The following is a 25,220-nucleotide window of genomic DNA, read 5'->3' as shown; positions in this document are numbered from 1 at the left end:
GTGAAATGAGCAGGCAGCCTAATTGTAGACATACTGTACTTCTTGTCTCTTTCTAGGATTGAATTAAAGCAGCTGGTAAAATGCTTTCTACTTACATTGTTTGAGACGTGGCCTTCAAATGGCGTGAGGTGGGTAGGCAGAGGATAAAATACTTGTCACAGTTTCCCTGATGAGGAAAGTGAAACCCAGAGACCCAAATATTCGGACTCAGGCAGATATCCTGCTGCTGCCTCTGATGTCTAAATAATGGCACTGATCTACTCACAAGTTCAGAGCATGTGGTTGTTTTTTGTCTTGTTTTGGCTAATGTTTGGAAGCCCCAGGCTTTTTGTGTTTTGGAGGGGTATTTGCATTTTACTTTATTTGGAAAATTCAGGTTGAGGGAGTCATTATAAGAAGAGTCTTGGAAACCTTGAACCCTCTAAAAATAAAAAGGCTTACATTTCTTTTCTACTTTGGCTCTCTGTTGGAGGAGAACACTTATGTCATTAAAACACTGTAGTTTGCTTATCTAATTTCTACTCCGTATTCACATTAATGGCTTCCCATTGCTCTTAGAAAAAATTCCATTCTTCTTCAGACTGTTTGCAGTACTCTCCAGGGCTTGACCCCTGCCTCTTTTTTTTAAATCAGTCTCATATTTTTTTACCCTCCCATTTAAACTCTATGCTCTAGCTACTCTGAATTTCTTAGATTGTTTCAATTCCTTGCATGTGGTTTCCTTTCTCCTGCCTCTGAGCCTTTGAACACGCTGTTCCATCTGGGCTGGAGCTCGTTTCCCACTCTCTTCGCCTGGTTTACGCTAATCCCCCAGGTCCTCTGCTAGCCTGTTACTGAGCCCTGCACTAGCTACGGCTTGTCGACTGTGTGTTCCTACAGCACCCTCTTTCCCCTGATACTGGGCTCAGCACATTGCACTTACTTTTTATAGCCTGTCTTCTCCGATAGACTAGCCTCCCAGGGAAGGCAGGCCCAGGGTCAAGAGAAGGGAGGCTGATGAAAATTCCTCTGTCTCATTAAAACGACTTTTTATTAGACTAGCATTTTGTAACATTTTAAAATTTATGAACTCCTTTCAAAGTAATATAATTTTGAGAACCCCCTCAGGAATTTAAAAAATAATGTCACATTTTATAAACTATGATAAAGAAGGGAATTTAGGTAAAACATTTTCTTTTATATCAACATTATTAAAATTATATGATACGGCTTATATTAGTATAAATTTAAAAATGTATTAGCCTACATTATATAAAGATATTTTTTCTTTTTTCATTTAGCAAATGATGTGCACTATTTAATTTATTTAAATAAATTTTGTAAGAAAGAGTGTGATTTGTCAAAAAAAGTTTAAAAATAACATATCCTGCTTAGTTTGGGACCAAATATGCATTCAAATGTGGTTGGAAATTTCATGAGCCGCCATGCCTTGACTGCTGTTAGCCGAGTGAAGATCCTAGAAGACCTGTGTGAACGGCTGGGGTGTCACAGTCTACTGCGTGGTCTACAGCCTTAGAAGATGTAGGTGGAAATGGTAGGAGACCAGGTTTTGAATCCTGCCCAGGGATGGATGACGTCTACTGTAAGTCCCACAGTGTCACGGTACTAGTCCACACTTCCAGAGTGGACAGGTTATTGCTGCTTCCTTCCTCGTCATGAAAAGAGCAGAAGATGCAGGTGAAATTGTAGGAAAAAAGGAGAGACTGAAACCATGGCCTAGCTCTGTGTACCACTCATGCCTTTATTTGCCATTGGGCCTCACTCATCAGTGACAAAGGTGTGGAACTGTGCTCTCCACTTTTCCTGGGGCCTCTTGGAAGTGGAAAAAGCAGGTCGTGCCACTTGCTGACTGACACTGCTAGGCGTTGAGGTGGTTGGTTGGGGGTACAGGTGAAATGTGTGTCACGGGCTCTCAGGGACCCTTTTTAATCTTCTCGCTGACCTCTGTGACTCTGTGACCCTGATTATTACCTGTTCAGAAAATGTCAGCTTATTTGAAAGTGATACTCTTATTTTCTGTTAAATATTACCAAAGACCATTATACTTTTTCATTTGCAGAATGCTAACAGACTCTGGTATGTGGATTAGGGCAACAATATTGAAAAAAATATTACAGTGGGAAGTGATGTGTAGGAAAACCTCGCCAACTTTCACTCTCATGCAGGAGCCTCATCTTCACATTCTTTGGTCAGCCCTGAGCACTTAAAACTTTTGTTCCAGTAAAGTTTCCTCCTAAAAAGGTTTCGTTAATTATGAAAAATACCCTGTGGGCATTGCATTGTGATCTCTTTTGTGGCTATCATGAATAATGAGGCAAAAACGTTTGTCAAAATATGGCAGAGCTGATTAGATAATGCATCTCTCCTTTGATTTTCTTTCTTTTTTTTTTGTTGGTTTTGTTTTAATTTTTAAAGGACTGGCTATTGCTTTCTTTAAAAATAGGAAATGCTCATTGTAAAAAAATTCAAGCAAAACTTAAAAGTACAAAGAAGTCAGTAATAAATTGTTCCAACTCGCATTACACCAAAAGAGCTCATTCATTCATTCATTCATTCATTCACTGAGGGTTCATCGAGTGCCTGCTGTGTGTTAGGCACGATGGCGCCAGGGATCCGCAGTGAACAAAGCAAAGTCCCTGTTATCCTAGGGCTTGTGTTCTGGTGGGAGGAGAAGAGGATAAGCAAACATCTAAACAGGGGTCATGAAGAAAAATAAAACTGGGTAAGAGCATGGGGAGTGTCAAGGGCTTTTTCAAATGAAGTGAGCCCGAAGACCGCTCTGAGAAGGCGACATTTGGGCAGAGAACTGAGTGAAGTGAAGGGCTAACCAGGTGATTGGGGGGAAGCGTATGCAAAGACCTGAGGTGGCAGTGTGCTTGGCATGCTCTGTGAACAGTCCAGTGAGGCTGGTGAGACCAGTGAGTAAGGTGAACATAGCAGGGAGACTGGAGGGGGGCCACGGACTAGGCTATGTGGTGCTTTGGAGAGCCTTCATCTTTGCTCCAATGGGAAGGGGTTGGAAGGTGGTGAGCAGGGAATAGACTAGAGGGGAGCCAGGGTGGCAGCAGCTGAGCCATTGAGGCAGCGACCACAGTAGTGCAGAGCAAAATGATGCTAAGTTGGACACTAAGTCCGGAGTGGTGGAGGATGTAAGGAGTGGTTGGATTCCAGACACATTCTGAAGGTAGAACTGGCAGGATTTGCCCATGAATTGGACTGTGACTTTGACAGAGAGAGAAGAGTCAGTAGTAGCTCTGAAGGGCTTTGGCCTGGCAGATGAATGGAGGTGTCATTGCTAAAGTAGGGAACATGGGGATCGGGGTGGCTGTCAACAGCTCAGGTTTGGGGATGTTAAATTCTAAGTACCTGTCAGCCATCCAAGAGGTGTGTTGTCAGTTATAGGAGACAGGAGTTCAGGGAGAGGTCTAGACTGGAAATACCGATTTGGGAAGCTTCAGGCACAGAACTGGAGAAGATCTCCTAGGAAGCAAGTAGAGATGGAAAAGAGGTCCTAAGGCTGATCCCTGGGGCATTTCAGCATTTAGAGTTTGGGAGAGAGGAGGAGGGTAGAGCAAAGGACATTGAGAATGTGTTTCCAGGGCCACATCAGGGGAGGATGGTGTCCCAGGGCCAGGGAGTTATCCCCTCCTAGTCCCGCTGGTGGTGGCATGAGCCACGTCTGAGAATTGGCCGGACTTGGCATTGCACAGGTCATTACCACCCGCAGCAAGGGTGGAGAAAGCAAGAACTTGGTTACTGTGGGCTAAAGAGGAAAAAAGGAAGAGAGAAAGTGGAGGCAGGGAGTTTGGATAACTATTTGGAGTTTTATCATAAAGAGAAGGCAAGATGAAAAAGGAGCTGGGGAGGAAGGGGGAAATCAACGGAAATGTTTCTGTGTTTTTAATACGATGGGGGAAAATATAGCATGTTTATTTGCTTATGGGAATGATCCAGTTGAGAGGAGGAAATGATGATACAGAAAATACATTTGACCCTTAAAAAATGCAGTTAGGGACACCAACCCATGTGCAGTCAAAAATCCGCTTATAACTTTGACTCCCCCAAAACTTAACTATCACACAGTCGTCCGTCGGTATCCGCAGGGGATCGGTTCCAGCACCCCAGGAGATACCAAAATCTGCGCATGCTCAAGTCCCGTATATAAAATCGTGTAGAACAGTGTGTATAGTTGGCCCTCCACATCCGTGGACTCCCAGCCCGTGGATGGAAAATACTTTTTGATCCACTGTTGGTTAAATCCGCAGATACAAAACCTAGGGATAGGAGAGCAGACTGTATATATATATATATATATATGTATATATATATATATATATATAGAAAAAAATCTGTGTATAAATAGACCTGCGCAGTAGAAACCCATGTAGTTTAAAAATCAACTGTAAGTGTATACTTTTGGGAGCAAAGGCCTTGAGTGAGCAAGAAAGGGTGGGGTCTAGTGTGCAGGTGGGAAGATAAGCCTGGGACAGAAGCTGCGACTGGGAGCCGGGCAGGAGGGCAAGGTGGTGGGTTTGGTGATGGCTGCACGTGGACTTTTTCTTCCAGTGTTAACACTTGGTCACATAAACAGAAGGGTGCCTGGTGAAGATGAAATAATTTTATGAGTATGGCATTCTGCCATATGTGCTTTTAAAATAAGAACAATTGAATTTAATTTTACTTGCGTTTAACAAGAAAAAGAAACTGAAGTAAAAGTAAAGCAACTGCTGAACTTCAGATAAATGTTTCTTCCTCACACAAGATAATAAAATAGTTCCTGTAAGTTCTCTCTAAGGTTAAGAAAATAATTATGAAAATCATTACAAGGCTGAGGTCATTATTAATATTTTTAACTACATTTTAGCTACACTTTGAGATAGATTGGCTAGAAGGATTAGATGATTCATCTTCTTATACTTCCTTGTACCTCTCTCCCCCATCTCCCAATTTTTGTAGCTTATCTGGATTTTTTCCTTGACAGGTTTTCTAACATTTGCTTCTGACCAGCACGCTCCCGTTTTTTGGTCTTGGTGCTGTAGCTGTCGCCTGTAGAACAGGCTTCTCTGTTCCTGTGGGTTTGTTTTGATTTATCTCCTGGGTGCAGGATTTCTCTTACTCGGGAGGGGTTCATAGTTGCTCTCTAGCCTGAGACCTTTCAAGCTGGAGAATGTCTGAGCCCTTTTCCCACCTTTTTGCACTTGCTCCGGCTTGGATCACAGTAGTTCACCCTCAGAATTTTTTTAGACGTGGCTCCATTATCTTCAGGCCTCGAATGTTGTTATGGAGAAATCTGAGACCAACCTGATTTTTCCTCCTGTTTTGTTGGAAGAGTTGCTTTTTCTCCATTGCGTCTTAAATAATTCTTTCTTTATCCTTGAAGTTCAAAAATTTAAACTTCATATGTCTTGATGTTCTTTGTTTTATATACATTTCTTGGTATATAGTATGCTTTTTCTATTGGTGGATTTAGTTCTTCCTTCATTTAAAACAAATGTGCTGTATTGTTATCTCTTGATATTTTTTTTCTGTTCCATTTCTCTTCTTTTGTGTTTTCTGTGAGTCTCTTAAGCCTTTTTAAAAACACGCCACTAATTAGATTTTAAAAAGCTTTCATGATGAAACATTTCAAAACTATGCAAAGTAAAGAGAATGAACCCCCACGTACTCATCACCCTGCTTTGATAATCCTCAACTCACAATCAGCCGTGTTTTATGTGTATCCCTCACCCGCTCCCACTCCCCTCCATTACTTTGAAGGAAATAGTAGGCATCATTCATCCTTGAATAGTTCAGTATTTATCTCCAAGAGATAGGAACTTTTAAAAAAAACATTAATAAGGTTCATTTATTCTGTTTACAATCAATTTATTAAATACACAGCAACATTGTTTTGTTGTTTTAGTTCAGCAACTTCTTTGCTCCAAAGGTGCAACGGGTGACTACAGCTGCTGGGCCGCAAAATCAGGATGAAACTGAGGACAGGCCAGGGAACGCTCCCTGATGCAGAATGGTGGCACGTTGGATTGGGCAACAGTGACAGGAGTTGTGTAGACAGGAAGTGCCCACTGTTTCCTTGGTGTTCTCCGAATTTCTAGTGCTCACATGAACTGTGGAGAGAATGGGAGGAGACCCCAGGATGTACAGTTTCTTTTCCAGGGAGAAGTGAAACTTGGGCCCTTTCTGATTTAATAACAACCATGAAGAAGGAGTTGAGTGGTTTGAAGACTCCGTGTTCTAGTTCTGGTTTTTGGTGGTCGTGTGGTTTATTCCAGAGCTCGTTAATCTGCAGGTCAAGACCTAGTTATGTCATGAAATCAAACTAGTGGGCCACAACCAGCATTTAGAAAGATGTAAAAAATATCAGCGTTTATGGCATGAACTAAGGATATGTCTTGCACATTTGTGAAAGTTTGGAAACCACTAATTTCTTCTATGTAATTTCTTTCACTTCCTGTATCTTCTTGTCAAGAAAGTTAAAGGATCCAAGAACTCATGAGAGAGATTTTATTTATGTATTTAACAATAACGTATACGAGTACAGTGCTTACAATGTACCAGAAACTATTCTAATTACATTACAAATATTAACTGATAAAAACCCTATGAAGTAGGTACTATTATTACTGAATTTTTACAGAGACATCGAGGCACAGAGAGGTTAAGTAATTTGCCCAGAGTCACACAGCTAGTAAGTGGTAGAGCTGGCATTTTGAGCCTAGGCAGTCTGGTTCTAGAGTCAGACTTTGTTTTGCCACCTCTCTAGTCAATAGCATCTCTGGGTGGTGGCATGGACTTTTGCTCCTATTTCCCTTCAAGAAGAAGTGATAAAAGAGTATTTTACCACTCCACCCCCAACACGTACACTTAAACCTTCAGAGTTAAGACTGTGAGAATGAGGACTTTTGTTTGATCAGTTGAAGAAGTTCAGGGATCCCTTTTGTTAACTGGTCCACGTTGCCAACCTAGTACTGTAGAATTCTAGCATGAAAGACAGCAAAATGAGTCCATAGCTCAACCTTAAAGAAATGGGGTTTAAGAGCACTGGTTGAGAGCCCTGATTTGAGAACGAAATACATGTAGGTTCAAAGCCTGTCATGATCTGTAACCATCTCAGTGACCTGAGGCGATTGTCACTGACTCCTCATCTGTGAAGTGGGAGGAATCATAGGTGACTCAATGGAATAGGTTCCAGGCGCATAGTAAGTGCTTTATATGCATCGTCTCTTCTGCTCTTCATAATCGTCCATTCGAGTGGTTGCTGTTACAAACTCTGTTTTATAGATAATGAAACAGATTTAAAGAGATTAAGTGTCTTGTTCAACGATGTACAACTGGTTGGTGACAGAGCTAGAATTACAGCCCAGGTCCTGCTGAATGCAGGGTGTGCTCTTAACCACCCTGCTTTACAGCAAACTTATCCCATTGGGGTGTTTTGAGGATTAAATGAGATAATGTACCTTTACACTTGGATGGTGACTTAATTTACTATGTGCTTTCTTGGCACATGGTAAGCAGTACTAACTGGTATCTGTAATTACTCTTGAATAAGATGTACCTGCCTATAACTTTTGTGGAGACAGTTTACTTTTCCATAGAAAATAAACTATAGTCAACTAAATCAGTTCTTATAACCAACCACTTAACATGTATTGAGTTCTTGAAAAATTATTGGTTAGCTATTCTCAAGGATCTGCTAGGCAGATCCTTTCACTGTAATTCCTTTCGTCAGGGAAGGGACTGTATACCCAGCATCTAGAACAGTGCCTGGTACATGGTAAGTGTCTTCATCTCGGTTCCCTAGAAAATAGAGCCATAGGCAAAAGCTTGTACTTTATTTCGGAGAGCCATCCCAGGGAAGCAGGAGGAGAAAAGGGAGGGAAGGAAGGGAGGGAGGGAGAGCAAATAGAAGGGACTGCTTATAAGCTGGCCACAGCTTCATGAGAGAGGCTGATCTTTTGATCTTGTGGGGCATCTTCAGAGAAACTATGTGAAGTTACTGCATCTCTGAACAGTCCACTGGGGGGAAGGAGGGAGAAGATTTCACGTGTCATCTCCCATCTGCTGTTGGTCAAGGGTTGACTTCATGGAGCTTCAACTTCCCTGTGCTTCTTGGTCGCATGGCTGGTAGCTGCGCAAATCACTCCAAATCTCATGCCTCAGTGACAACAGGAAACCCCGGGGTAGAAATTGAGAGGCGTGCAGCACGGGTACCGGGCAAACCATGGCTGTCTGGCTGGCCCACCACCAGCATGACGGACCAGGAGCGAGGCCGTTGTGTTCATCTTAGGTGTTGCATCAGCTGGGTCCAGCATAGCAAGCTTTCAATAGGGATAGACTCTGAATTGCCAAAGTTAATTAACTCCAGCCCTGCTGTCTTATTTAAGTGATTGACACTTGTTTCACTTGTTTCATTCTCAGTCTCCTTTCCTAGCTCCTCTTCTTCCTTTAGTTTCCGCCTAAATGGGAGCGTCCCCAGGCCTAGGGCAACTTCTCTTTCATTCTACATGTTTTCTCTGGATAGCTGCATTCACTTTCACGGTTAACTTCATACTCCCATCTACTTGTGATGGCTCCCAAATGTCTATTTCCAAACTTGACCTCTCCTGTGAACTCCAGACTGGAGAACAGAACTGTTTTTTCCAACTGGAAGTTCCACCATCACTTAAAAGGCCAAGTGAATCTCTTGGGCTTCCGTAATCATCTTTGTTTGTTCCTCTCCCTGGTAACTGATAGGCGCTTGGTCCATGCTTGTTGAACTAAAAATGAAATAATGTGCCAATGCTGTATGACAAGATAGGTCCTGTACAAAATGAAGCAAACCCACCAGAGCCAGCTCTCCAAGAATTTAGGGTCTGGGTTTTAATATTGGTCGGGCTTGTTTTCTATGTGATTGTGCTGGAGCCTAGAGCAATATATGTACAGTTTACCATTGTCCATTACTCTAGTGGACATGTTGAAATTGACATTTGGTCTTTTTAGGAGTTGATTCGTAGGAGATTCCTGGAGTTTTCACTCTTCTTGCATTGTCCTTCTGCTTTTCAAGACTCTTAACCTTTGTCCACAGTTTACAGATCCTTCTGGAACTGTGTTTTCTTTCATCTGATCTACTCATGGAGCATGGCTCTTCTTTTCCGCCCCCACATACTCTTCTGAGTAAACCTTCAGGCCGCAGTGCTGCTCTCAGCCTCCTAAGCTTGATCTGCCCATCCTGCCTCCTTGCCTTTGATCTAGTAACCACAGCCCTCCTTCCTCTGCCACGCTTACATCTCCTTAAATCCTCCCCAACTCGTAGCCTCAAGACTAATTCAAGCCCACACTGGTTTATACTGATCACTTCCTCTCTGAGCATGGTCTGGGACCATTATTTTGGCACACTTAGCACACACAGTCTTAAATACTGTAGAATATTTTTGCATTTAGTCCCCCTTTTTTCCAATTGGATTATAAGCTCTTTGAGAGCAAGATGATGTCTTATATTTTGTTGTGTGTTCCAGTGGTTCATCACTCAGATCTTTGCACGAAGAGCCATAAGATAAATACAGTAGTTGCTGTATTTGGTGGTTGATTATCGTGATCCTTGGGAACTGACTTCCCAGTTTGCCTCTAGCAATGAATCAGGGCATCAGACTAGGTGACATTTCCCAGAGGAGCTGTTGGTCATCTATCTCATTCCAAATCTTTAGTTTGTAGTACAAGTTAATTCTAGATTTTGGACCTTGGGATTTCTGTTTCTTAAACATCTCAGGCAAGGCCTAGGAGCTAAAATTACTACTTTGGCATTTGATGTGGCAGCTCGTTCATTTGGGAGCCTTTTGTCTTTGACTTTCTATTGAGGCACTTGAAAGAGCCAAGGCGGCTTGCCAGAGCAATCCCAGTGATTAAAGTTCATTGAGGTACCTCTCCTCCTCCACACCGTCCCTCCTCATTGGCTTTATGAGGTTTCCTTCTGTTGCTTCATTGGGGGGCTTGAAAGTTAATGGATGACTGACTGTCCTTTTGAAACTCTTAGGGCCATTTTTTTCCTCTTCCTTCCCATTGGCTGGTTTCTTTGTCTCCAAAGCTGCATGCATTGTTTTTAGTTAGTGTGGAGTTAAAGCAAGAAGAGGAGAGGTTCTTTCTTTCATAACTTTGGAACAATCTCCTGCGCAGGGCAGGAAATTTTGAAGATGACAAACTTAAAATTCAACAGAGAGAACTATCGTCAAAAGGGAAGCAAGGAAGTCCAGGACTCAAGTTTTCCACCCCTTCTTCCTCCACCAGGATGACTCTTACTTTTGAACCCAAGGAACTCTATCATGTGTCCAGTTTCCTTACCACTGAATAGGGAGGAATAGTCTGAAATCAGCAGCTTTAGTATCGCTGGCTCGAAAGTCTGTATTATTACTAATGATTTGTGTCAGTGTGTGCAAGGATATTCTACTCATGGACTTCTCCTCGTTTGACCTCTGGACCATTCAGCCTGGGTTGCTCATTAATGCTAAGTCCATTTCTTCATTTAGTAGGCCAGGAGCCAATCCAGCAAACCTCTTCTACTCTGATCTTCTTTCAACTCTGTTTTTATCATGGCACAAACTTTCACCAGCTCCATTTCTGGCTGCTTGAGGTTCTGTTAGCCTGTGGAGCTGTTTCCCCCTATACACGCTTATCGTTGACCAGGCCTCAAAGTCTCCCTTTGTTCGAGCTAAGCCGTCCTCCTCACGACCTCACAAAGAGGCCACCCTCCAACATTCCCATTTCATGGCTTATATTTTGTCTTCCTCTGGAATATTGTCTCCTTCGCCTTCCGTTTGCTGAAACGCTATGTATCCTCAGAACACTGGTTCAGACTTCTGTGTCCTCCCTCCTCTCTTGCTCCTCCCCTTTCTTCCCTCCGCAAATTTAAGGCCAACTGTAGATGCCAAGTGTTGTTCAGGGTCCCAGGAGTATGCTGGTCAACTGAGCAGACAAATTCTTCCTCTCAAGGAGTTTAGTGTTCCTCAAAAAGCCTTACTTTTAGTAAAGTTAGTCCCTACTGCTCTTTCCGAGTCCTCAGAACTTTTACTTGTAGTATTTATTTTTAATTTCATGTACTTACAATGCACAATAACATAAAAATCTATATAATATAGAATTAAATACCTAGCATAATTACGTAATATATAAATATATAATTTTTGAAAATGTATATTTTGATCATATCTTCACAATTAGATTGTAAGTTCTTTGAGAACAGGGACCTTCATGCGTCTGAGAACTTCAGAATCTCTCACTATCCATTAGGTCTCCTTTGTTTGCAAGGGACCACAAACCCAAATGTAAACTATTTTAGGCAAAAAGTGAATGAGTTGGCTTCTGTGACTAAAGGTCCAGGGGGAGGGTTGGCATCTGGCTAGGACTTGAATGAGGCTTGAGTTTCCTTTCTCTATTTCTCAGTTCTGCTTCTTCCGGATCAGCTCTGTTTTCAAACAGGCTTTCCATTCGTGGTGGCAAGATGGCAGCAGCAGTCTCAAACTTTCATTGTTCCCGGGCCTTGCAGTTCTCAAGCAAGGCCTGGAGGTGACATCCACCATCTTTGAAGAGCAGAGGTGGAATCAGCTTTACCTAAAGTACCCGAACTAAGAGCGGAGGAGGATGTAAGGAAGGAAAAACAATAAGTGTCGATCATATCCACACATTCTGGAAGTTCTGTAGCTATTTGATTGGTTGGATGAACCCATATCTATTGCTACAGTGTATTCAGTAGGGTAAAGTAACGAGGAAAAAGACCATCAGTCACACTCTTCAAGGAAGAATATTTGCTGTTTTCCACTTTACTGAAAGCAGCTGGATGGTGTTTTCTTGGAACACTGACTACTCATAGATCAGTGACAGTATCAGTCACTGACAGATGTGGCATAGGAAGCGGACTTGAGCTGATACATGGTCCCTTCTGTCTGCTCTCGTGGCACTGCGTGCTTGCCTTATTATAATTTCACCTTGGTTGTTATAGGGCTTATTGTTTTTCACTTGTTTCTTCCCTAGTACCCTGCTAACTTGGAGGGAGGCCTTTTGCCTTTCTATTCTCAGAGCTCCTGGAAGGTGCTGACAAAAATATTTGCAGTAAGAACAAGTCAGAAGGAACATTGGCTTGGGAACTCCGTCACCTGGGTTTCAGGCTTAGATCTGCAGCTAAATAGCTGTGTGAGCGCTGGCAATTCCTTTTTCTTCTCTGGGCTTTGGTTCTCTGCTCTGTCCAACAGGGATTTTTAAGGGCCCTCCCATTACTGAGTTTGTAGAAAAGCAAACCAGTAGGGCAAAGAGCAAGATTTGGCAGGGCATCCCAGCATTTTGTTTCCTGGGGAACAGTTTTGAGAGGGGCTGATTACCTTTGCGATAAGAGGTCTTGGTAAGAGATATGGAGGGTAGGGCCTGATGAAAGCCTCAATTGTCTTCTTATATAACACTTGCTGGAAAGGTACTAGGAATTAATATTCTTCAGATGGCTGAGGTGACATCATGTGTTTGTGAAAGGGCTAAAAGCAGGTGAGGCAGATTTTGTGGCAAAAGACTGGCAGTCAGGCCCGTTCCCAGTGGGGAACCTGGGCTGGTCTCATGCTCCGCACTGAGCAGCACCTGTGGGAGCCGCAGCTCCTGTGCCCTGGGTGCCGGCACATCAACGCAAGGGAAAGACGTGCCTGCGTTACTCGTCAAAGATTACATCTTCCCCTCGCCTGCCCTCCCACCCCCACTTTCTCCTCAGAAATGTGGGTTTCATAGGAGGGTGTTTTGTGTGACTTGATCAGAGAAAATTCCTGAAGAAGGAGGTGAATTTTGAAAGAGGGAAAGAATAGGGCTAATATCTCAGGATTGAAAGCTATAGGCTGAATACATTTCCCCTGTAGTTATAGGTGAATTCCCTGGGTGTTCTTTGAAGTGAGGACAGCGTTCAGAGGGCTGTCCTCACCTGCATTGGCAGGTGTTTTATAATTTAGCATCTACGTGATTATTTGTTTGCGTGGCAGGTCCCTGACTGCTTTTGTTAAATGATCAGTATCCTATTAGGGCCAGTTTTTCTTTTCATTTCATCCTTCATGTGACCTGACAGAATCTTACTAAAAAAGAAATGAGCCTCCTTCTAACTCCCAGGACAGATGTAGTCAGGACCTCATCTGTGGCCAAGCATGGACAAGGAGCCAGCACTTCCCAGAGGAAGTTTTGTGGCATGTGCTTGCTGATCTTGGACTTGAACAAATGCATAAAGACATTCCTTGCCAGGTTTTGATCTGACACCTTCAGAAATAATGGAATGGTGATCCGCCAGTAGAGTTCAATGTCATGGCCAAGCTTCCTGTCCAGGGTGGCAGCTTCGAACATTTGCTTTAAAAATATTCATTGCAGAACTGAGATTCAGCCCATACAAATGGAGAAAAGGAAACCAAGAATTCCTTCCTCCTTTTGGTGCCTGTTTGTTGGGCCATTTTCCCCTTAGCTGGCAGGATGGTGCTCAGCAAAACACACTCTTTAGTTGGGTTGACTTTTTTAATGAGATATAATTCACATATCATAAAATTTACCCTTTTAAAATGTACAATTCAGAGGCTTTTTTTTTTTTTAAGTATATTCACAAGGTTGTGTAACTATCATCACTTTCTAATTCCAGAATGGTTGGGTTAAATTTTGACTTGCCTCTTGAATGGAATATCAACCGAAGGTCAACTTTGAAACTCAGAAAACTTGTTCTAAAACTTTGGTTGTCCGTTTTGTAAGGGAAGCTGCAATTTTTATTCAAGTGTCATTTTTAGAAAACGTAATAAAAACCAAGTCAGAGGACATTGAATTTTTATTGGGCTTGTTGCTTGATTTCTTTTGTCTGCTACTGATGATTTCTAAATCTTTGGTCTTCAGGTTGGTTCTGTTATAATAAAGAATATTCAGGACAAATAAGATTGTCTTTGCTTTCTTTTCCTTCCTCTTCTTTGTCGAGCCATGCTTCATTAGGGCAGGCGTGGCTCTGTTTTGTTCTCTGTCACCATCACCTAGCACAGGCTCTGCCGTACAGTAGGGGCTCAGTAAAGATTTGCTGCAAAAATAGGCTGTTAGGTGCCCAGGGGAGTTCATTTTTGGAACGTATCACTCCAAATATTAGGTAGGTGCAAAAGTAATTGCGGTTTTGGAATTGTTTTTAACCCTTTAAATCACAGTCACTTTTGCAGCAACCTAATGGTTCATGGTGACCTTTGCACTTTGGCTTTGTGGATGGCCATGGCATTCATTCATACCCCTGAGATACAGTTGCTGCTGGAAACTGAGCCTGACTTCTTCCCATGTAGTTCTGCAACAGAACCGACAAGGACCCCATTATCCCCAGCTCCCGGGAACTCTCATCCAGCTATAACTGGATTTGTAAAGCCTTCTTGAGCTGCGATGGTGAAGCACAGTGTGGGGGGCGTGAGTGTGTGTCTTTGAGTGTGCACACGTGTGCACGTGCATACTTGCCTAAGCACACGATGGAACTGTGAGGAATTCCTCCATGTTTTTATAAATTGCCCCTTTCTTCTTTCTGCCCTTGTAGTTTGTGGGGAGGTCAGGGTGCACAGAGGCCTCCAGCCTGGGCACAGGGCCCAGGCATGCTGGCATTCAGGGGCCTATTGTTTCCTGTCCCTTGTGAGCATGGACCGAGGACTGGGGCTGGCACAGCTGCCTTGTTGGGGACCATTGTTTGTCTTTGCAGCAGCAGCAAAAGCTTGAAGCAGTACATTTTCCTTGGACAGAGCAGCCATTCTGTCTTGGGGCTGCAGGCCTGGCGATGAGGGTGATGGGAGTCTCCGTTAAATGTCTGAGTAGATGCTCTGAGGATGGGAGCCAGGGAAGCCTCGCCTTCCAGGCAGATCGTAGGGAAGGGGAGATGCTCAGTGGTGTCGAATCACAAGTCAGCCCCAGTGGCAGGTGGTATCTATTAGCAGAGACACTTCATTTCCTGGACCAGGGGTGGGGATATCACTTTCTCAGTTTCTCTGCCCTCTGGGCTTACTGGAAGACCAGCGTGTGCTCACAGGAGAGAAAGCACTTCCTCTAAAGCTGCCCTGTCCAGTCGATCTAGGCAGCAGGCAGGGAGCCAGCCTGGTTGTGGACTAGCTGAAACGTGGGCTGGTGAGTCAGTGGGCTCGTCTCAACTTGACTGTGGAGGAGAAGGGGATGTTCCAGGGGCGGGAGCCACAGAAACTGGGATTTACCCAGAAATACCTCCGAGTCTGTTTCTCTGGTCTCCTTACCCCACGATCAACCTCTTTGACAAGTCAGACAAACCTTAATTTAGCTGCAGTCCCACTTGCACCCAATTGAATGGCCCTTTGGTAAATTGCTTTAAGAGTCTCACTTCAGTTTTCTCATCCAATAATTGGGGATTCCTTAGGGACTCGTGAAGATTAAAATAAGATGATGTGTAAAGGCCCATAAAGGGAGTTCAGTGAACACATGCTCCTTTCCTTCAGGGGCCAGAGGGATGCCTGGAGGTGGGATCACTTTGTGTCGTGCCGCCTACTCGTTGAGACCCCTGAGAAAGTCAGGCGGGAATTCCCTGCTGGCTGGATGTGTGTGGAGGCTTCTTAGATTAGGCCAGTATCTCAGGCCTCCTCTGAAGTGCCTGTTCCTTGGACAAGACAGCCCTGGAGTGGTCTATCTCTGGAACTTCATGGCTTTCAAGGGAATGCGCCTAGCCCCATCTTTTTTTGGCAGAGGGTGGGCATCAGCCATTCTACTGTGTTCCTTTTGCTCCCCGGGTTAGTGAGATTATTGAGGCAAAGTCGTAAATGAACCCCAGATGCCTCAGAGGGGCCTGACAGCCACATTGCCCATCCACAGCCTCTTGCACTCTGTTGCTGACTGGGTACCTCTTCCCCCAAAGAGGCCCTGATTCTTACTTAATGGACCCGTTGTACGTAATACCTCTGAGCACTGGGAATGTCCTCCCCACGCACAGTCTGCCCACCCAGTGGTTACTGCTGCTCTCTACAACCTCTATCTGCCAGTGGACAGAAGGGGCACAGATGCCTCCAGGAACAGTCTCGGCAAGGCTGTCGCCTTTAAGAGGCCCAGAAATCCCTGGCAAGAACCAGATGCCTGACATGCCCTCTGCGGATCTTTCCCCCGCTCCAACACCCTTGTAATCAGACTCCAGAAAAACACAGAAGAGAGCTTTGATGAGTGATGAGGTAGGCGGCTTTTCTGCGTAGCCTTCTGTCTGCTTGAAACAATCCTCCAGTGCTCAGTTTCAGTTCAGGTGAGGTTACTGCAGGCCTGGTTGGCATTGGTGGTTGGCAAGGGGTAGGCGTGCAGACGAAGAGGGTGAGAACTGCATGTATAGATCACCTAAGATCACCTATAAAGGACCAGATACTTGTGCTACATTCTGATATCTATTAAAATAGAAACAAAAATGAAGGTTGGGGTAGATTCTGGACTCCTAGCTACTCTAGGGAAAGCAAAATGCACCATTTGCCCATCCCTCACTGCTTCATAAAAGGAGTGCTTGGCAAATCTTTCAACATCCTGGATTTGCCTCTGATTTATTCACAGCTCAGATGAAAACTGTAGATCCCCCTGCCCTGTGCATTACACAGCATAGATAGGAAACACTGTTACAACTCGACTATTTGGCAGTGAATTTGGAGCATGGATAAGGAAAGACGTAATAATATAGGTATTCTTTTTTTCGTAGGATTGGAGTCACATCCACTGTCACATCCTAAGTTATTGGAGCTGAGCAGGCTTGGAGGGGAAAGGATGAAACAAATGGCTCTGTTGTGACTCAGGATTGGGACGTAACTTCAGCAGGATATGAACTGTAGGCCTGCTGTGTGCTGACAGGCAGTCTGGCTTTGGCAAGCTGCTTCCTGCGTGTGCCAGTTCTCTTGTCAGTAACAAATGCAGTGTTGCATTTGAGGCAGATCTGGTTGCAGCAGGAACTACCATTGCTGCAGTTCTAGAGAGGGTGTTTGCTAGTCCTGCACGAGGACTCTGGCCAGACAGAAATCTGCCAAGCTGGAGCTTAACCAGAAATACTTTTTCTAGCTTTGAGAGCAGGAGCTCTGAGCATCAGTAAGGAGAAAGCAACAGAGACATGAGTCATATTTGTTGGTGAAAAAATCAACTTCTTAAAGACTGATTTACATTCTGTGATAATTGGAAACTGGAATCTGGTCGATAGTGGGTGGTTTGCTTGCCTAGAAGTCCTGGCTGGCGCTTGCTTCATGCTTGATTGCCACTGTTTGACCTTGGGCAGAGCCCTTTCTGTCTCCATTAAAATATCCTGACCCTCACCCTAATTCATGAAGATGAGGAAAAACATTTTGACATGATGGGAGAACGTATAAAAGAAAGAGCTTGGGCCCTAAAGTCAGTCTGTCTGGGTTTGAATCCCAGCTGCACCACCTCATAGCTTGACTTCTTTAAGAGTCAGTTTCCTCATCTTAAAATTGAGATGAAAGTAGCATCTATCCAACAGGATGGTTGGAGAGAACTCATCAGGCTGTTTTCTGGAAGAGAGCCCAAATTCTGGCACTGTGCCAGAAACACAGTAACTTGCTCAAATGGTAGTTTTGAATATTATTATGTCCAATAAGTACTTTCTCTTAAATAGCCTGGCAGATTCCTCGTTCCAGTGCCTTTCAATAGTCTGAAAGGAGTTGGTGGACTTTAGGCTCTTTTATTATTATTATTATTATTATTATTATTATTATTATTATAAAAGGCTTTAAGTTCCCCAGAGGACAGGGACCACGTAAGTGGCAGGAGTCAGTGTTGATACGTGTGGTTCTTCTTAGGGAGCTTTGTTGACTGCCTTGCCTGGTTTTTGTTGTAGAGATCCGCGCTCAGCTCACAGAACAGATGAAGTGCCTGGACCAGCAGTGTGAGCTCCGGGTACAGCTGCTGCAGGACCTCCAGGACTTCTTCCGCAAGAAGGCTGAGATCGAGATGGACTACTCCCGCAACCTGGAAAAGTTGGCAGAGCGCTTTCTGGCCAAGACGCGCAGCACCAAGGACCAGCAATTCAAGTAGGGACGCTGTGGCGGTTACTTTTAGAAACCTTGGGAATGGGGTCTGGGACGGAAGGAGAGGGTATGCCACCTGGATCCAATTGGATTCATGAAACAGGCAACCCCAGTGCCTTCAGGTGGGCTGACGGCTGAGAGCCCTCGAGGACTTCTCCTTTCCCAGATCAGTCTTACGTGCCATTCAGTATCCTGGAGAGCTCATAATGGACAGTGAACCGTGCCAACAATAACAGCCTTTTATAGCTCTTCCTATGTGCCACGCATGGTTCTGAGGGCTTTAAAGATACGTTATCTCAATCTCCACATAAACTCGTATGTTGGTTATTGTTATATCCCCAACGTATAGGTGAGGAAACAAGTCATAAAGAAGTTAAGGAACTTCTTAAAGTCTCTCTCTCTCTCTCTCTCTCTCTCTCTCATACACACACACACACACACACACACAAGGCAGAGCTGGGGTTGAAGCGCACACTGGCTCCAGAGTCTTTGTTCTTAAGCATTTCACTAAACTGTCTAATCAGAAGAAATGAATGGTGCTGTAGTCATACATCTCCTGTGTTTCCCCAAAATAAGACCTAGCTGGACCATCAGCTCTAATGCGTCTTTTGGAGCAAAAATTAATGTAAGACCTGGTCTTATATTATATTCTACCTGGTCTTAACATGATATTAAAATAAGACCAGGTATTTATATTATATTATATTATATTATATTATATTATATTATATTATATTATATTATATTATACCTGGTATAATTATATTATATTATACCCAGTCTTATATTAAAATAAGAGTGGGTCTTATATTAAATTTTGCTCCAAAAGACGCATTAGAGCTGATGATGCGGCTAGGTCTTATTTTCTCGGAAACACGCTAGGTCGCTGCCCAGACAGTGGCTAAGGTCTATTCCTTCTACATTTACAGTATTTTATACAACTGGCCCCTTCACTCTGTCTTCGCTGCCATTGCCCTAGTTTTGATCATCATCATCTTTGCCTGAATGCTTGTAATACTTACTGTATCATCTCTAGCAGAGGTTCTCAATCCTGGCTGCCCATTGTAATTCCCTGAGAACTTTTTTTAAATGTTGAAATCTGGGCCCCACTCCAGACCAATTAAAACAGAATCTCTGGGAGTAGGGCTTGAGAGAAAGTATGGTGGAAAAGCTTCCCAGATGATTCTCACGAATGCCCAGCATTGAGGACCACAGTCCACAGCTTCTCCCCATTGCAATCTGCCTGATCCACTGTTATCAGATTCAGTCCTCCTGGAACACACTGGAGATCAGGTAGTTTCTCTGTGCAGTGGGTCCCCACTGTCTGTGTGTCTATGATCTTGGTATTATTCAAGGTGTGGTCTCCCAGTATCAGCACCACCTGGGATGTTGGAAGTACAGACTGTCAGGTCTCACAGCCAGGTGCACATTAAGTTTGAGAAATGCTGCTCTGTTCACAAATGTGGACATCCTTGACCTGGTCCTCAAGCCCCTCTGCATCTGGCCCTGACTAGCTTTCCAATCTTATTTCCTGTTTCTGCTCCACCATACCTTAGCTAAACAGAACATTAACTCCAATGGGCCTTTGCTCATCCTGTTATTTGAGCTTATATGTCCATTTTTCACATCTCTGCAAATCTAAGCTATACCCATGTTTTAAGACTTGTCTCGGATGCAACCTGTTCCAAGAAACTTTCCTGATACTCCCAGAAGAATGTTCTCCCTCTTCTGAAATCTTATAGCATTGTATTTGTTCTTTTATTAGGGTGTTCAGCAGTGTCTGCCTTATATTATCTTCCCTTCTTGGACTGTATAAACTTTTTAAATTCATCTTTCAGTCTCCCCCCAGTGCCTAGAATAATATGTGGTATATGATAGATGCTCATTAATGAGTTAATGAATGAATTTAAAAATTAATGCCAAGTGTATCTTATTTTCCCTTATTTTCTATTTTTGTTTATTGCCCTAAAAACTTGGGACACAAATGATCATTTACAAGCCAGTTTTAAGCAGTGATATGGAGGCTAAGATTGAGGAGAACATGTGACACTCTCAGTTTAGCCAGAAGAATTTCCTCCAGATGTTTTATCCTCACAGCCTCTTATCTTTCCCAAGTCGTGTTCTCTTTATGATAAGCAATCCTGAGAGGATAAAATGTTATTTTAGTACGTGATAAATGAAAATCTGGGGGAGTAATCATTTGCTTTAGAAAAATTAATCAAAGTTGGATTTATTCTGTTAATAAGCTCCTCCTAAATTTAAAATATCATTTGATTTTTACTAATATATGCTCAGCTTAAGTACGTATTTACTACAAATTAAGGTACAGATGTACTGCTCTCTAAATCATCTGTATTGCTCTGATTGAGATCGCATGCAAGGAATAGGGTGTTTTCTCCTAGGCTGGAAGAATTGATTTTCCTCATAAAGCTCTTACCTAGCTTTATTTTTTCCCAAACAACCAGTGAGTATTTATTGAGAGCAAGCTCTGTGCTCCGTATTGTACAGATATTGGAAGATACAAGATAGGTTTATTGTGTGTATCCAGATGGGGCCATATCTGGTTGGGGAAAAACGATTTTTAATACAGGAAGAAATTAGAGGATAAAGCAATAATGATCTTAAGAGATCGTTGGTTTTATGTAAAATATAGATGTGGTAAGAGGTCAGAGGTAAATCATCAGAGATAGATAAAGTATCTAGAACAGTTGGGAGAGTTTTCATGAAGCAAGTGAGACTTAGGCTTTAAAGGTAGATTTGTGTACCATGTTTCCCCGAAAATCAGACCAGGTCTTATATTAAGGTTTGCTCCAAAAGACGCGTTAGGGCTTATTTATGTTCAGGGGACGTCATCCTGAAAAATCCTGCTAGGGCTTATTTTCCAGTTAGGTTTCTTTTCGGGGAAACACGGTAGGAGAAAACAGCATGTGCTAGTGCGAAGCAGCAGGAATGTTTGGTGGTAGAGGGGCCATAGGGACTACTGATGAGGGATCCAGTTTCATATATTCATTCAACAAATGTCCCTCGCACACGCCTTGAGCTCCTTCAGGCCAGACACTGTGCCTTGGGACACAGCAGTGAGCAAGCACTGCATCTTCACATGGCGCTTACAAGAGAATGAGGAAACAGGCGTTAAACAAATCACACAATTAGCTGAGTTGAGGTAAGTGTTGCGAAACTAAAGGATAACGTGCTACAAGAACTTGTTAAGAGGGGACGTTTCCACTCCTTTTGCTGTCACTCTAAGACTAGTTCACTTTAATATTAGGTTGGTGCAAAAGTAATCGCGGTTTAAAAGGTTAAAAATAATTGCAAAAACCACAGTTACTTTTGCACCAGCCTAATAGGTTCCTGGGTACTGTACTCTATGCTGATTCCTATGGAGACTAAGATAAACTCTAAAATCCTGGCTAACAGAGAGGAGAGGCATGTAAACAACATAATGTAAAAGGGCCTTTAATAGAGGTATGAACAAAATATTATGAGAACACAGATATTTTCAAAAGCAGTGGAAGATAAGGTTAGCTAAGAGGAGTAGGCACCAAATAATGGCTCTTTGACAGAGAAGCAGAGGAGTTGAGATCTGATACGGCAGCGTGGCATTGAGCCCTCTGAGTTCTTGTGTGTGGAGAGACATGAGAAAAGACGTGGTAGAATGAATTTTTATGCCAGAGAAGGCCAAGATGGAGGTTTTAGGGGCTAGTCCATGCGCAATGTGATAGCAAAAAAGAACGGAGGGGAAGGAATATATTCAAGAAGTATTTGAGAAACCGAACAGGACTGGATAACTGATCGGACAAAGAACTGCAGTGGGCATAGGTGACCCAGTATCTCTCACCTGGCAACTTAGAAGAAATGTGTCACCTGCGATAGAAGGGGGGTGTTGAAGGCAGACCTGTCGTGAATGGGGAGCCGACATGTTGGTGTGGACAGTGGGAGGCCTTGGGGATCCAGAGGGAAGGTTGTCCCACTGAGGTGAGAGGTCATGGCTGGGATTAGGTAGCGTCGTCTTTAGTATAAAAGTGACTTCAGAAGACGGGAAAGTATATGAACCCAGGGAAGAGAAAGAGAAGAACAAAGAATTGAAGCCAGGACCCTAGGCTTGATACACCCAACGTTAGGGAGCAGTAAAGTTAAAGGTTACCAGAGACCCGGGTGGGGGAAGGGAAGGAAGGAGGGAAAAGGGGAAGGAGAGAGGGAGAGATTTTGTTGTTTTAAGCAGTTAGAAGGATAGAAGGTAAGAAGGATAATGTCCTCTGACGGAACTAGAAGTCTTTCAAACAGAAGATCTGTAAAGGTTAATCCCAACAATTTCTTACTGATCCCCTCTGATGTCTAGGGCACTGTGAGAGATGCAAAGATGACTAAATTGAGCCCCAAACCCAAGGACTTTTTCAGTCCGTTAGAGTGAAATGTATGAAATGGCGGGGTTTTAGGTAAAACAAAATGGTCACATCGTGGCAATTTCACATGGTACAGCCTAACAGGAGATGAGACATACTCGTACACTGAATGCAGGCAAGATGGTGAGAAGCTCAGTAAGAGAGTCCGGGCAACATCCCATTTTCATACATAATTTATTCCTAAAAGTGGACAGAAAGGTCAAGTGGTTGAATGTCAAACCAGAATTTTACGTGGAGTAGGTGGGTTCTGTTACTAAAAGTATATGTGTGAAATGCTGAATTATACCTCACCTGATGTACTTTCATCGTTTTGTTCCTGGCCTTTGTTCTTTTCACCACAATTAAACCCATGGCATGTCTGTTTAAGTCCAGGGAGCATCTAAAGAGTTGCTGATGATTTCTACCCTTGTCTTAATACAGTGATGAGACTACTTCTCAACATAACACTAGTAGGAACATTTTTCCACTTTCCACTCATCTCTGTGTTGCAAAAGGGAACCAAGTATTCTGATGTTTGTATGCACAAGCGTTACTGTACGGAGCAACCATGCTGCTGAAACTGAAGTGGCACTTGGCTGGCAGTACCACCAGGCCAAGCTTGAATCATTTATTAGCAATCGAAAAAGTGGCATTTTGGGCCCAGGAAAGGCTCTTTAGGCATGTCTGTTTTGGTTAGGATATAGGTTGTGCTGCTGTAATAGACCCCAAATAATAGTGGCTTGCACAACATAGAGGTTGATTTTCCTCTCATTTAATCACCTTGGTGTTAGCCATCCAGGGTTGTGTCAGGCTCCTTATTCCATCACAAGAGTAATGCCCTTGTCTCTATGACCCAAGATGGCGCATACCACTATGTCCCCATTCCAGCCAGTGGGAAAGGCAAAAAGGCAAGGGGCAGGTACGTCCTTACTCCTGAGAGCACAGTCTAGAAGTGGCACGTACATCTCCAGCTCATATCTGACTGACCAGAACTTAGTTGCGTGGTTATACTTAGCTGCAAGGGAGGCTGGAAAGTGTAGTTATTATTCTGGGTGACTTGAAAGTAGAGTTTCTATTAATGTACAAGAAGAGGAAACATAGTGGGGGACACACTGTGGTGTGTGAGAGGGAAGATGTGTGAAAGACCATGGCCACCCATCCATACAAAGTGCCACAGTGCACAGAGAAGAGACATTTATTCAGGCTGGGGACTGGGGAAGGCTGTATGGAGGTGAAGTTCAATGGATAGGAAATGGAAAAATAAAACTGCCAGTGCTAGGTATTGGTTCTATGAGCTTAATTCAGTTGAGACAATACAAAAGTTATAGGATGATAAAAAGACAGGGGAGGAAGCATTTTGGACAAAGAGAGCAGTGTTGGTAAATGCATAGATTTGGGAAAGACAAGGCTGATGGATAACTCATCTGTTTTGCTAAAGAAGGGAATAATAAATGCAATACTGAAATAAGCCTGGAAAAAATGGGAGTGATCCATGAATGCCAAGTGACAGGGTTTGGGCTTTATCCTGTAAGCATGGGGGAGCCATTGATAGTTTTTGAGTAAGTAGCATAATTATGGCTGTGCTTTGGAAAGGTAACTATGGCAACAACGCAAAAGATCTATTGGAGCGGAGACACTGGCAGGAGGAGACCTATTAGGAAGGTCTGGCAGTCGGCCTAAGGTTAATGTGGGCCCAACCTGAAGTCATGCCCTTGGAAATAGAAAAGATGGGCCAAGTGAAAGGGCAAGGAGCAAGCGAAGTGAAAGAAGCTGGGACAGAAAAAGGGCTGTGGGTTTCCTGAGTCTCTGGAGTGGTATTGTACTATATTTTCATTCAGCCGGTAAAGTATAGCCTTGATTTTGCTGACTCTCAGGCTGGTCCCTAGAATAGTTCATTCTCTGCCCAGAGCATCTCAGCGGGCACTCGTCACCTCCCCCAGAGCTGTAGCAGCTGTTAGCCCAGCAATGCCATGAATTTGTCTCCCTGTGCTGCCAGGAGAGCAGCTGCCAGCAGCAGCTCTGGACAGACGCGTCTCAGGAACATGGAAACTATTCAACTTGGGATGGGGTAGGGTGGCCAGGGCTGAAGTCGGTCCACATGGATTTGTCCCACCCTTTTCCAGGCCAGTTTCTCACCCTGGCTAGATTTCAGCCTCTCATACTGGGTTAAGTTGAATATTCTATTACAGTTTTAAGTGATTGCGTTTAGGGACAAAAACGTTGCTGAACTGCTTTTTTCATCTTCTCTTGGACAACTTCTTACACTGGAAGCCGTTACCCTGTCACTCTGGCTTTGCTTCCTATTCTGCTTTGCTCCTGTTCACCTTTTGTCCTCTCGCACACTGTGCTCAGTGCAAACACCCTCATTAAGGCCCACGCAGCTCTGACTGCTGCAAAGTCTGACCCATCACGCACCTTCTCTTCCCCGTCCTCCAAAGAAAGAGTGAGAGATGCTGCAGATAGAACTATCGTGATTATTTGATTCTGCCTCATTCTGCTGTTCAAGATAGGTCGTATGGCTTCCTCCATCTCTTTGAATTGTGGGAGGACCTTGTTAATGTCTGAAATTCTATCTGTCTCCTTTGATGAAGAGCAGAGATAAAATATTGTGTAAGGGTAGGAAGTCTTCCTAGGGAAGATGTTCTTGCATTTTCTTTGGCTCCTTGAAGAGTATAAGTGTATCCCTATTTGTTGCTGAGTCTTTGATTGTCTCTTTCAGGTGGAATCTGTGTTCATATTGCCCAGTAGGACTCTAGTTGCTAATGCACTGGCTGTGTTTTACATGGACTTACTGTAAGTTACCTTTCAGTCATAGCTCACTTGGTTTTGA

The 25,220-nt window shown here is 43.5% G+C and overlaps 1 protein-coding gene across 6 annotated transcripts in view; it reads left to right on the top strand.

Moving 5' to 3' along the window:
• The window catches only part of SRGAP2 (SLIT-ROBO Rho GTPase activating protein 2), a 232,774-nt gene that overhangs the window by 69,928 nt on the left and 137,626 nt on the right, over positions 1 to 25,220 (top strand). For all 6 annotated transcript variants that reach the window (XM_019752457.2, XM_019752456.2, XM_019752460.2 and 3 more), the window contains exon 3: positions 17,819 to 18,011. In XM_019752457.2, the coding sequence (XP_019608016.2) occupies positions 17,819 to 18,011 (193 nt within the window). The remainder of the gene's footprint in view (positions 1 to 17,818; positions 18,012 to 25,220) is intronic.

The sequence above is a fragment of the Rhinolophus sinicus genome, linkage group LG17, assembly GCF_036562045.2.
Source record: "Rhinolophus sinicus isolate RSC01 linkage group LG17, ASM3656204v1, whole genome shotgun sequence".
NCBI classification, from domain to species: domain Eukaryota; kingdom Metazoa; phylum Chordata; class Mammalia; order Chiroptera; family Rhinolophidae; genus Rhinolophus; species Rhinolophus sinicus.
Note: the sequence above shows the minus strand (reverse complement) of the source record. Positions and strands in the feature narration are given on the sequence as shown.